Source organism: Panthera onca, chromosome A2, assembly GCF_046562875.1.
Source record: "Panthera onca isolate mPanOnc1 chromosome A2, mPanOnc1 haplotype 2, whole genome shotgun sequence".
Taxonomy (NCBI): domain Eukaryota; kingdom Metazoa; phylum Chordata; class Mammalia; order Carnivora; family Felidae; genus Panthera; species Panthera onca.
The window spans coordinates 3,891,329-3,904,328 of NC_138340.1; the positions used below are offsets into that span (position 1 = coordinate 3,891,329).

At 57.5% G+C, this 13,000-nt stretch overlaps 1 protein-coding gene across 13 annotated transcripts in view; it reads right to left on the reverse strand.

Moving 5' to 3' along the window:
• The window catches only part of PTPRS (protein tyrosine phosphatase receptor type S), a 68,784-nt gene that overhangs the window by 32,774 nt on the left and 23,010 nt on the right, over nucleotides 1-13,000 (reverse strand). For 9 of the 13 annotated variants that reach the window (XM_078443544.2, XM_078443543.2, XM_078443540.2 and 6 more), the window contains 2 exons: nucleotides 11,612-11,722; nucleotides 609-878 (listed from right to left, as the gene is read on the reverse strand). In XM_078443544.2, the coding sequence (XP_078299670.1) occupies nucleotides 609-878; nucleotides 11,612-11,722 (381 nt within the window). Of the gene's footprint in view, nucleotides 1-608; nucleotides 879-11,599; nucleotides 11,723-13,000 lie in introns of all 13 variants that reach the window. The other 4 variants (XM_078443541.2, XM_078443535.2, XM_078443537.2 and 1 more) reach the window with 1 other exon arrangement.

Sequence of the window (13,000 nt, forward strand, 5' to 3'; positions counted from 1 at the left end):
TTTATTTATAAAAAACAAGGGGAGGGCCAGATTCAGCCCGCAGGCTGTAGTTTGCTGGCCCCTGTTCTAGAGCTAGAAAACGATTTGGGGGCACCTTCCTCTGAACCTCATCACAAACTTGAGCCATCAGGAGACCCCCGCGGTCCCCTGTCCCAGCTCCAGCTCTCTGAGTCTGCACAGGCTGTTTGCTTTTCTTAGAAACACTCTTCAACTTCTTTGGCTCATTCCTGTTCAACTTTTAATCTTTCTCTGACCTAACTTTTTTGGGGGGCCGGGGTGGGGGGTGAGACCCTCGACTCTGGGGGGTCTGAACAGGGCCACACGGTCCCCATCACAGTCTTGATCAATTGTATCCTGGCTGTCTGGCTACCTGGGCGTGTCACACGTCGGGGTCTCTGCTCGGCACAAGACCCTGCCTCAGTCCGCGGGGCCAGGCCCAGGATAATGGAAAACCGATAGACGTCCATTCACAAAACAAGCGTCCCCTTCCCAGCCGCGAATGACCAAAGCCGGAATGGTAACTCAGAGGCTCTCTACCTGGACCCCTGACCTGTGCCCGGGGCCCAGGGATGACCTCGGCCTCCCTGTGCCCCATGGGCCACACTTACATTTCACTGTGATCTGGGCCACAGCCTCGATGACACCCAGGCTGGACATGGCCACGCACGTGTAGTTGGCCGAGTCCTTGACGTCTGTGAGTTCCAGCACATTCCGCCCCACGGGCATGTCGTCTTCGGGCGTCAGGTCCTCGGCCCCCTGCATCCACTTGACGTACGGCATGGGCGAGCCCACGGCCACGCAGGTGATGTTCACGTTGCCGCCTGGCATGATCTCGTGGCTCATGGGCAAAATGGAGAATCGCGGGGCCACGCGGCGGACTGGGGGTGGGCGGCGGGCGGGTGGGAGCGAGATGCACAGGGTGGGGGGTGGGGAGACGGGATGCAGGGGGGAAAAGAAAGAAAAGCAGGAAGAAAGAAAGAAAGAAAGAAAGAAGGAAGGAAGGAAAGAAAGAAAGAAAAAAAGGAAAAAAAAAGCGGAAAACAATTTAAATATAAACAAGGCTGTTCCCTTCCCCCCAGCTGAAGTTGTTTTTTTTTTTTCTTCCAAATGAAAAGAAAAGAAAAAAACCAAATTAAAAAAGCAAATTCCAACACAAAGAAACCAAAAACTTCAAAGGAAGGTACTCCACAAACAATATATAGAGAGATATATCGATATATAATAAAAGAGACACAAAGCATTATTCCATAGCAACAGGGTTTCAGAGACCAGAGTGGCTGGTCACAGCACAGTTACGAACACAAAAATTTATCAGCTGTTTCTCATCTTTGCTGACAGACGTGGCTTCGGGGAGCAGCCCCTCCACCCGCTCCCCCAAGCGGGGAGCTGCGGAACATTCAGGCTGCAGGTGGCGGGGGCTCTGAGGACGTCGGGGAGCAGAGGGGTCACGGGAACCAGCGGTGCTGGAAGGCAGAGGGGGACGGGACCTCGGCCCCCCACCCTTGTCCCCTCCGGTGACTCGGGGGCCCTGCCCACTTCCCGGGGGGGGGGCCCTCAAGGAAAAGATGAGAAACTCTAATGAAATTTTTGTGGTTTTGGGGTATAGAAACCCTTCTAAAAGCTTCTGTCGGATCTGACAAGTTTCCATTGATAGATGCAGCTCTCAGAATCACAAACAGCATGCAAAATAGGTTGGTTGAGAGGACAGAGAGAGAGAGAGGAAGAGAGAGAGAGGAAGAGAGAGAGAGGAAGAGAGAGAGAGAGGCAGAAGGAGGGACAGAGAGGTGATGCAAGGAAGAAGCCTGGTTTCAGGGGCCTTCGGTGCACATTCGTGGGTGCCAGAGACGAGAGACAGGAGCCACGGGAGAGACAGAACAGGAAGAGAGAGGCCCAGAGAGAGGGGGGCAGAGACAGAGGAGGAGGGAGGAGGGGGCCCACTGCAATCTGCATATTAATTCTAGCGGATGTGACCCAATGTGACATGTCACATTGTCACATCACAGCCCTGGCAGAATAGGATATTAATAATAATAATAATAATAATAATAATAAAACGAGGGAATGAGCTTGAACGTTGAGAAAACAGGGACATGTTCTGTGCGTTTCTCAGCGGGGGAAGCGGGTGCAGCCTTCTGTCCCAACCTCGCGGACCGTGAAGGCGGCAGGAAGCATTTCGGGGGCTCCATTTTCGGAAGTTGGACGGGTTTCGGGGTGGGGGCGGGGGCGGGGCGCAGATGCTAGCGGGACGCCTGAACTTCCAGAAAGGCGTGGCTGCTCCCCAGGAGCCGTGTAACTAACTGCAGCCCGAAGGACTTGGGCTGGCCCAGCAGATGGTTCGAGCCAGGAAGAGGCCGTCCCTGGCTAAGAATCGCGGGACCTCCAGCCACGCGGGTGGGTCCCCAGCTTTGGGTAGGTCAAGGGGTCTCGTCTCGCACTAGAGAGAGGACAGACTGGAGGCTCGACAAGGCCACACGGGGGGGCCACGAAGTGACGTGTGGCACCCTGCCCCGCCTGATGTCACCTGCCGTCGGCAGGGGGTGGCTGGCAGGGGCCTGACTTGCCCTAACAGAGGAGGGGGCTCCGGGGGGAACCGGTTCCCGCTCTTCCAGCCCGGGGTTCCGAGCTGGAAGTCCCAACCCTTGCTCCCTGAATCCGGATGGAGGCAAAGAGGAGGCGGGAGCTCCGTGGGGGTGGGAGGCAGAGCAAAGCGGCGGCAGCCCTTCGGAAAAGGAAGCCCCACGAAAAGTCCAGTGTCACGTTGGAGACAGGATGGAGGCCGTAGAAGGTATCGCTGGAGGGGGGGAGTGGGGGGTAGGGGTGGGGGGAGACAGAGGGGCCATGCAGACGGACTGGGGGTGAGGGGCGGGGCGCTGAGATGGGGGGGCGGCTTTCTGGCAGGGCTGGGTGGAGGGTGGGGGGGGGGGGGGAGTCAGAGGGAGAACGGGGTCTGGCCAGCCAGCGGACGCGGTCCAGGCCAGCCGCCGGCATCCACAGCGAGGCACGAGCGGGATGCCCGACGCTGCGTTGTCATGGAAACAGAACATGATGGGGGATGAGTGTGGGGAGCTAATTAATCAAGGACAGAAAACGGCATCGACGTCCAAAGCAAAACCAGGAGAAACAAATGAAAGAACAAAGCGGAAAAAAGGGAAAAAAAAAAACAAAAAACAAACAACTCAAAAAACCTCAAAAAAACCCAAAAACAAAACCCAACTGAACAACAACAAAAAATCCCCTCGGAAACACAACCCCCAGAAGCAAGAAGGAAAAAAGAACAAAACAAAAACAAAAACACATGGAATGAGTGTGGGGCTGAAAATCGGGGTCTGAAAGGGAGGAGGGCTGTGGCTTTCCCAGGGAGGTGCCCCCCCGCCCCCAGCAGAACACAGGGCCTGGCCTGCCCGCCCAGCACCCAGGAGCCCCGGCTGAGGGTTCGAGGTGGCCACGGAGGTGAGATCCTCGCAGAGAAAGAACCTTCGGGGCAAACCAACCCAGCCCCACTTCTCGGGGACACCCTGGCCCTGGTCAGGGCTCAACGAACAGCCCTGATCACAGACTCGCTGACCACACAGCAAGGCAATCCCTCACGACCTCAGAACCTCCCAGAAAACCTCTCCAGGCGGAGGTGGGAGACGGTGACGTGGGTGAAAAAGCCCTGTGGTCTTGGGAAGGCCCCTCAACCTCCCAGAGCCTCGGTTTCTCCACCCATGAAATGGGGGCAATTGGGGACACCCCGAGGAGGCCATGAAGTTGACTGAGGCGTACCCCAGCACACACAAGGTACTCAGCCTGGGCGAGGGGCCTGCGAAGATCCCTTCCGGCCTTCCAGGGTGGGGGGTGGGGCAGGGAGGTCAACTAGATTCTCCACCTCAACAGGGTTTGGGATGGATTAGTTAAAAAGGAGACAGAATTTCTATCGAATGCCCATCTCATTTTATCCCTTCCAACTTTGTGTGGCAGATGAGACGAGGGACTGGAGGCTCAGAGAAGTGACAGGGCTAGCTGGAGGGCGCAAAGGAACTGGTGGGACCAGAGCTCCAAGCCAGGTATGCCTGGACCCTGCCTCTCAGGTCAAGCGGGTCTTGTCTCACCATGGCTAAGTGGTAAGACTTGCAGCCAGGTAGGTGTCTCTTCTTGGCACCTGGCTCTTTCAACTCATGTCTTTCCCTTCCGGGGGGCAGCAAAGAGGGCAAAAGTACCTCATCACCTATATATTCCAATCAAGTGAATAGTAACCAGTGGCCACCGGTTGAATACTACCCAGCAGCCATCATAATAAACATCCAGAAGCCATTAGTAAGACGCCCATATTGAAAGGGATTATGAGAACATCAAAGGGAGAAAGAGCCAGCTTTATGATTTAAAGGTTAAATATGAGCCAACTTTATCCCCGTGTAAGGCTCAATATCTTGCCCCAAAGACCCCATACACATCTCAACTTATCTTAAAATATCTCCCCGTGGGGAGCCTTGGAAGGTACCTCTGACGTTTTTCAAAAGCACGGACAAAGCATGCTATCTCCAACATGTAAAAGACCAGCTGTACGAGTCGTTCGTGGTAAGTCAGTCCATGCGGAAGGGCACTGGTCAGCAGTAGTCATGTCAGTGCTCACGATCCCGCACATGGCCAGCAGCCTTCAGTTAAATGGATCTGCCAAGATGCTATAAAGGCTGACGGTTGAGAACCTTTGCCTACGTGCTTTCTCATCTACCTCGTCTGCTTCTGAGGGTGTGCTGTGTAGGAAGAGGGCTGGTTTGCCACGAGTTTGGGGAGGATCGTGCCCACTGGCACTAGGTGGCTCAGAACCCCCTGGGGGGGGGGGGCCTCAGTAGGCCTCTGGGCAACCTCCCAGCCAGCAAGGGCGGGGTGGCTGACACTGTGTTCTGCCCAGTTTGGTGCGGACACCCACCCACGACATCTTTCCACCCCTGGCTGCGAGCTTGAGGTGCGGGTTAGAAAGTAACGTGGGTGCAGAGCCCACAGGACGGAGTGGCCCCGCGGGACCCCCGCCCCCAATTACCGACCTGAATGGAGGGTCCAGGCAGGTTATAAGGGGACCACACCAGCCTTGGTCCTCAGCATGCTCCAGCTGGCTCTCGTTTCCAGCTCTTCTCGTCACCGAGTAGCCGGGGGTCCCAGCGGGGGGGACCCGCATGGGTGAGGGGGTCAGGAGGGTGGGCGGTGGGGGGGTGGCGGGTTGGGGGGGGTGGGTCGCTTCAAACCCCGATTCACATGGAAAAACAACTCAAAAACCGTCAAAGCAACCGGGAGACGACCCCTCCCCCAGGCAGGAAGAGGCAGAAACTCAAAAACCAAAAGGGGGTGGGGGTGGGTTCAGGGGAGAAAGGGTGGGGAGGGGTGAGGGAAAACTCAAAAGTGAGGTGATCTGGTTGCAGCACTAGGTAGGGAACTCAACAGTGTCAGACATCTCAACGATTCGGCAAGCCGCAGCTCCAAGGGGGGGTGGGGGGTGGGGGGGGGGGAGAGCTCTGCCTGGCATTTTGGGGTCAGAGAAGCCACCGGGTTACTCCTCCAGACTCCAAAATGAGGGCGCGGGTGGGGAGGGTGGGGGGAGAGATGCCAAGAAGTTTTGCAGCCTCCACGGGTTTACTGAAGCTTAGATTACACCTGTCCGGGGAAGGGAGGGGGGTCCGAGTCTCATCGAGTCCAAAGCCGTTTCTCAGCCCCTCCGTGGAACCCCAGCCTGTGGCCCGGGGAGCGGGGGTGCTGCCCCGTGGCCTGCCTTGGGCGTCTTTCTGCTCCTGCCCCCTTTGCACAATCCTGCCTCCTCCCTCCCACCACCAGCTCCCTCCGCCATCGAGACAGCGTGCAAGGCCCGGAGGGACCTGGCTGGACCCCGGCCCACGGGCTGACCAGCGGCCTCGGCAAGTTGTTAAGCATTTTCAGCTGGATGTTTTGCTGTACTGCAGACATTGATTTTCCTTTTTTTGGTGGCCTCTCTCTCTCTGTCCCCACTTTTTTTTTTTTTTTTTTTAAATTTTTTTGTTTGGTTCTAGCAGAAAATGGGTTGACATCTTGCCAATTGAATGACTTCCTTGCCACCCCTCGCTGCGACCGCCAGAGACGCAGGGCTTTCCAGACGACAAGGTGTAATCTAATATTCCCCTCACCCCCCCCCCCGCCCCCCAACCGCCCAAACAGAGGAAACAGCGATGCAAAGGGTGTGAGGCAGGCAGCAGGCGAGAGGTTCGAGAGCTCAGTGTTCCTGCGGAACGCCCCCTCCCTGCCGCCCGCCAAGCCCAAACAGAGGAAGCCTGCCTCCCCACCCTGGCGCCCCTCTCCCCTGGGGATGAGGGTGGGATGAGAAGGGCTGGTCCTGTCGGGGTCAGGTCAGGGGCCTCGGGGGCAGGGTAGGGGGAGGCATGGCCAGGCGTGATCAGCAGGGACCAGGAAGCTCAACAACATGCCCCAACGGGAATCTTTCTGGAGATACGGGGATTTCAGGGGGCTTCCAGACCCAGTATCTGTATCTACTCCTGTTTCAGGGGGGCCGGGGGGGGGGGAAGATCCAGGAGGTAAGGACAACACCTAGGCGTCATATCCACCAATGACACGGCTTGGGGAAATTTAACTTGAAGAACAACCTGTCCCATAAAATTCCATGCTATGGTTTGATCTGCAAAGGCCTGGGGACGGGTCACAGAGTTCTGAGGAACAGGAGAAATCGGGGCAATCCAGACCCCCCGCGGGCACTGGGCATCGAGTCCTAGTTTCTCAGCTCAGCATTCGAGACCTGTCATTAAATGATCCCAGCCCCATCTGACTTCCTCCCAAACCCTAACGATACCCTGAGTCCCTGGAAGGTGAGCCGATCTTCCCCCAGAGGGCTCTCCCCGCAAGCTCTCACAACACCAGGAGGGTGGCACACCATTTAACTGGGTCCCGTGCACCGTGGGTTCGATGAATCTATGTTGTTGGGACCAAGTGCTAAAGCCGCCACCTTCAGCCACTGAGCGATCCCTTGAAGCCTGATGTTAAAGAGACAAGCAAGAAAATTCACAGCCAGAGGGAATGCCATCTGATCACCTCGCCGCCTTGTCAAAAACCTAAGCTGCGGCTCTCCCTAGGGGGCTTCTGGAAGGGGCACGCTGGCTGTATTAAAAAAAGAAAAGGCGGGGGCTTGGTTAGGATTTGGGCCTTTGTATCTCAGAGATCCATTTCAAGAGGAGAAGGACGTGGTCTGAACATCCCGCCCCCGGAACCACCGAGGGTCAGCAGAAGCGGGCTAACTAGGAATGGGAGTTAGGCCTGGGGGGACAGAATCCTTGCAGCTAGCTCTGCACTGGCAACAATGTAAAAGGAAAGGCACCGGTGAAAAATGACATCTGAGCACATGAACTGGCTTCTGCCCTACAAGTCGTTTCAAAGCGGTTTACCACGGCCGTCTTACCCAAACAGCGGATCTGTGAAGTAAGTACCTGGTGGGGCAAGTGGGGTCCCCAAGGAAGGAAAGGGACTTGCTCAGATCGCACTCGGGCATTTAATTAGCTCAATGGACTCTTCTGCCAACTACCGTGCGAGCCGGTGCAGGAAGGATCCTTCCGGTTCAGATCAATGGGACCCCAAGCGATCAGGTGACTGGCCCGAGGTCACACAGTCAGGGAGGGGCAGAGGCAGGCTTTGAATCCAGGCTGGCCGGAGCCCAAGACCCTCTGCCGCCCCTCGGTTTGAATTCACTGGGACCCAGGTTTGGCGGAGGTGCTGGGAGACCCGCTCCTCTGAGGGTCGGCCGGGTAGCTCTCGCACTGGGTTAAAAAGGAGACAGGAGAAACGAATCTCCTCTCACTGCATCTGAGGTCCTCTGGCCAACTTGGCCGTGGACTTCACAGTAAGTGAGAGTTTAGGGAAGGAAGGGGAGGGACGAGAGGGGAAAAACCGGTGACCCCAACAGGCTGGCCTCTTCTCTCAACTTCCACTTATGTTGTTGGGTAGGCAGCTGGGGGTGGGGGGGGCAGGGGCTAGAAATCTAAATCGAGTTTTTATTTGGGGCTGGAGTAGTGTTCTCAAGGGCTTGCCTTTCTTTAGGGAGGGAGCAGACAGGAGTGTGCATCTCTGAAGGTTTGCAGGAGTGAGAGAGACTGGGGGAGGCAGAGACAGAGAGAGAGAGAGAAAGAGAGAGAGAGAAAGAGAGAGAGGGAGATGCAGGCAGTGGGAGAGCAGGGGAGGCAGAGGGGGAGGGGGAGAGGCTATGTTCAAAGTTCCCCTGGGATTCTCCAGAATTCCACAGTTCTGATGCTCAGGTACTCAGAAAGTGACCGTGCTGTGTTGCTGGACAAGACGTCTGTGACTGGGCCCAGAGCCTGGGGGGGGGGGGGGGGGGGGGGAGGTGTGGAGGAAGCGGCCAACACCGCCTGGGAGGCGGAGGCATAGCACTGAAGGGGGGGATAAGCGGCCAAGTATTTCTTCCAAAGTCGGTCACGCTACTCTTGCCGACAGGCAGTTTTGTACTCGTGCCCAGCCAGGATGGGAACGTCATCACACAGCTGCCATTCTGAGCGCTGCCTACGTGCCAAGCGCGCGTCGCTTCGGGAGAACGCTCCAGTTTAAGGTAGCCACTCCTCACATTTGGACCGCCGCCACGTGGATCTGAAAATGCTGGCTGCCCATTTAGCTGTGCTTCAAATGCCTGCCTTCTGGGTTGTCTGGGAGAGCGGGGAGGTGGTCTCACGCCGAGGCAGAAAGACGGGAACGTGCCTGCTTCAGCCCCCTTCCGACATGGCTGCGGTGTGGGGCTGAGGGCGCCAGCTCTGGGTAAAAGGGGGCTGTCCAGCGAGGGCGGGCAAGCTGGGCTGCTCTCCTCACGCACCCCCAGCATCTGTCTATTATGCCACCTCCCTTGTGCCCCTTGAGCCCGGGCGGTCACTTTCTGCCCCAGCATCCCAGCTGTGGGACCCCGACCCGCCCTCCTGGATGGTAGCTGGGACAGGAACACTGGCTTTTAAATCACAATGCGTTTGGGGAACAACCACAGAACAGCTCAGCCCAAGAAACCGAAACCAAATAGCACGGAAACACGAGACAGAACCAAAGACGAAACGCTTCGGGGGAAGAAGGGGACGGGGCGAACGGGGATGGGAGGGGGAAAAAAAAACGAACGGATCGGTTTTTTCCCCCCCAAGAACAAAACAAAACCCAAATCATAGTAATAATACTTAAATAAAAGGAAAGAAAGAAAATACGAAGAAAACCAAAGGAGAAAGAAAACAGAACGGGAGACGAGAAACACTCCAACAGAAGGCGCTGGGAATTCACCAAACCGACAAGAGTGGCATGCAGAGAAATTTTTACATTCTCCCAGCATGCATCAGGCCCAAGTTACCATGACGACGAGGGGTGCAAAAAACTTAGCAACAACATTACCAACGGATGCATAGAGGCGACCACAATGCAAGCATCGCATGTGTGCGGCCGGCCCTAGGCCGGGCTGGGCGCGGCTGAGATTTTCGTGTCTTTCTGGGTTTTTGCTCTCGCTTGGCGGTTTTTTTGTTTTGTTTTGTTTTGTCCGCTTTGCGCTTACGATTCGTTACTCCGTCTTTTTCGTTTTGTCTATGTGTTTCCGTGTGCGTGTCTGTGTGTGCGCGCGCGCGGGTGCGTGTCTGTGTGCGTTTCGTGTGTGTGCGTGTCACGTTCGGAATGTAAAAATGTGGGTAAAGAAAGTAAAAAAGAAAAAAACACACCAACCTTCTCGAAGCTCTGAGGGATGTAAAGGGGGTTTGATGCAGAACACAATGACATGGGGAGGAGAGAAAAAATAGGGGAGATACAGAGAGTAAAAAGAGGACTTCTCAAGGCTAAAAGCTGCACGTTTGTTGTTTTTTCTTTAAACCAAAAAGAAAAATTAAAATTAAAAAATAAAAAAGAACAGCAATGAGACCTTTTTTCCTTTGCTCCATATATAAGATCTACATTTGTCCTCCACGATTCTTTTTCTTTTTTTCCTTTTTTTTTTTTTTTTTTTTTTTTAAATTCAATTCGGGAGCGTCTGAGACCCAGGCAGAGATTGGGAGGCTGGACCCCCAAAAGATCGGAGGCTCATGCTGGGGACCCCACCTCCAGGGGGCTGAGGACGCGGGGGTCCCCCTCCCTCGTCGCACCCTCGCTAGAGGCCGCCCCCCCCCGCCCCCCCCCCAGCCCCGCCCCATGCCTGTCGTCCACGCTGTCCTTAAACGCTGCCGGACTTACAAACCCCCATCCCAGGTGTTTGCAGAGAAATAAGCAGGTTAGACGAAGACCAGTCAGTTGGAGTCGTGGACGCGCAATACAACTCACCAGAGGTGCCGTGGCAGAGTGGGTCGGTGGGTCCCTGCCCACCCTCGCGCCCACGGCCCCGCTCCCGCCCCCCGCGCGGCCTCCTCCTCGGGGACAAGACGTAAACCCCCAGGAGCATAACCAAGGAGCTGCTTCGGGGCCAGTGGGGGGGCTGTGCCCGATGGGGACCAAGGTGGGGGGGAGGAGGGGGGAGCACCCAGCCTCCCGGCTGGAGAACGCCGGGCGCTTGGTGCCTCAATCGGGGGAAACCGAGGCCCGGAGAGGTGTGGGCGTGGCCACGCCTGCAGAGCCAATCGGGGCCGCCCCCGGGGTTTGAACGGGGGGGCCCTGTTTGCCGGCAGAAGCGGCTGTTTCTAGAAACCACGGATCGGATCAGAAACAGCCACCGGGAGGTGGGAAAGGGAGGACGGCAAACGGTGGAGGAGGAAGCGGGTTAAAATTTTCTGGAAGAACGGAAGAGAACCAGCGCGGGGATAAGAGGAGGGGCGGACGACAGAGGCCCCCGGGGACAAGGGGAGCACCCCCCCCCCACCCTGGCGCCTCTGAGGGCACCCCAAGGGGCCCAGGAGGAAGTCCGCGCGGCCTCCTTGGGTGGGGGCGGGGCGCTGGGGGCGGGGGGCGGGGCGTGCCGTGCCTGCCGTGGCCCTGGCCTCGGCCTCGCTCGGGCAGAAACGCGTCCTTCCCCGGGGCAACTAGGGGACAGAAGGGCACCAGGCTCTGGGACGGCCGCAGGTGCGGGGACCGGCGAGGGGGGCGGGGCCTCAGAGACCCCTCCCCGGCTCTCGGATGGAGGGCGCTGGGGAGGGGGTGGGCGCGGGGAGGGCGGGGTGTGAAGGGGGGGCTACGAGAGGCCACGGAGTCTGGAGAAGCAAAGCAAAGCACACAGCAGAGGGCAGGCACGATACACCACAGAAGCCGACTCGGGTGGGCGGGCAGGCGGGCGGGGCGGGGCAGAGGCCTCCAGGCTCCCCTGGCCCCGTGGGCCCGAGACCGACCCCCCGGCCCTGCCCCGTTCCCTCCTGCCTCCCCACCAGGTCCTGCCGCCCACAGGGTGTGCGTCACCGGCACGGGGGTGGGGGGGTGGGGTTCGCTGCCCGCCCCCCCCCCGTCTGACAGGTAAGGAAACTGAGGCCCAGAGAGGGATGCCCCCCTCACCCGAGGTCCTGCCGTGACCAGGGGGTACAGCGGTGGTGGTGGGGGCGGGGGCCCTCCTGCTCGGGTCTGCAGGGAACAGGGGAGCCCGGAGGCTGTGAGCCCAAGGAGGGAAGGGGAACAGGACAGGACGGGTCCCTGCCTTCGACCTGGAAACGGCGTTCCCTACCTCGCACGTAGAGGTTGGCAGGTGAGGAGTAGCGCACGCCAGCGCTGTTGGTGGCCACGCACTCGTATTTGCCTTGGTCCGTCTCCTCACTGCTCTCGATCTGCAGGGCCCCTGCGGGGAGAGGGGAGAAAGCCCGGCCAGTCAGGGCAGGCCCGGGCCTGGGCTGGGCGGGCCGTCCCAGAGCCCCCTCCGGCCCGTCTCTCCGTCTGTCTGGGCCAGAGAGGCAGACAAAAGACAGGAGTTAGCCTAGAAACCCTGGGGGGGGGGTGTGGGGGGGGGGGCCTCACCTGGCTCATCTCCCCCCACCCCGAGCCTAGCCCAACACCAGCCTGAACACACTGTGTTCTCCTGCAAACCTCCCCTTCTGTGAAAGCGGGCGGACGCGGGGCAGCGACCGCCCCGTCGAACTACGGAGCCGGGGAGGTCCGGGTCACGGAGGTGTCTTTGCAAAAGCGCGGAGTGAGGCGCTCCAGGCAGAGGGTGGGGGAGACTGAGCTGGCGTTCACAACCCACAGCAGTCGTCTGAAAGACCCTGGGGCCGAAGGGGCGGCCACAGGATATGTGCAAGTTCGGGAAGCTGCTGCTTGCTCTGCTGGTTCAGGCAGTGCCCATGAGTAAACAAACATAGGTCTGGGTTCCTCCAGTGTGTTTGAAATGGCAGGTCCCAAAGCCTGCGGCCATAAACACAGACAAGGCTGAACTTCTCTAAGATTCACTGGACTTTTAGGACTGGGTTGCCTCTCACATCAGCTAAGGGAAAGGATGTTGAGACTGATACACATCAAGTATGTTTGAAATCAGAAAGCCTCACTCAAAAGCCTCCCGTCCCCGAAACTAATTAAAAAGGAGCTTGAATCTTCCCCGCGGTTGGATTCCCCTAAATAAACCTCAGGAAGCCCGAATTCACCCGCCTGTTGTAAAACCGACAGGCGTGGATTCAGGACCCTGGTGCTGATGGGTAATGAAGCGAACTTCCTCAAGTGTGTTTGCATTTACGGTCCCAGACCCATGGCCGTCGTACGCGTGGGCTAGAACGGGAAACCTTTCAAGTGTCTGAAATCAGAGGTCTGAATGAAAAACCTAATGCCCACCAACTGAGGCTGCAACGCCACACGTGTGTTTGAAAATCGCCAGCCAGGATCAAAGAATCTGTTGGTTGTGAGTGAATAAAAGTTTAAAGAAGAAGCCAATTCTCAAGCATATATTGAACATCACAGGCCCAAACTAAAGGTCTTGATGCCTAGGAAGGTACGAAAATGCGGCTGATTTCCCCTATGTTTGAAACCACAGGCCCAGATCAAACACCTAGCTCCCCATCAATATATAAAAATGAACGCCAACGGCTCAGGAATATACGAAAGCCCGGGCCTCGATCAAACACTACAGTGC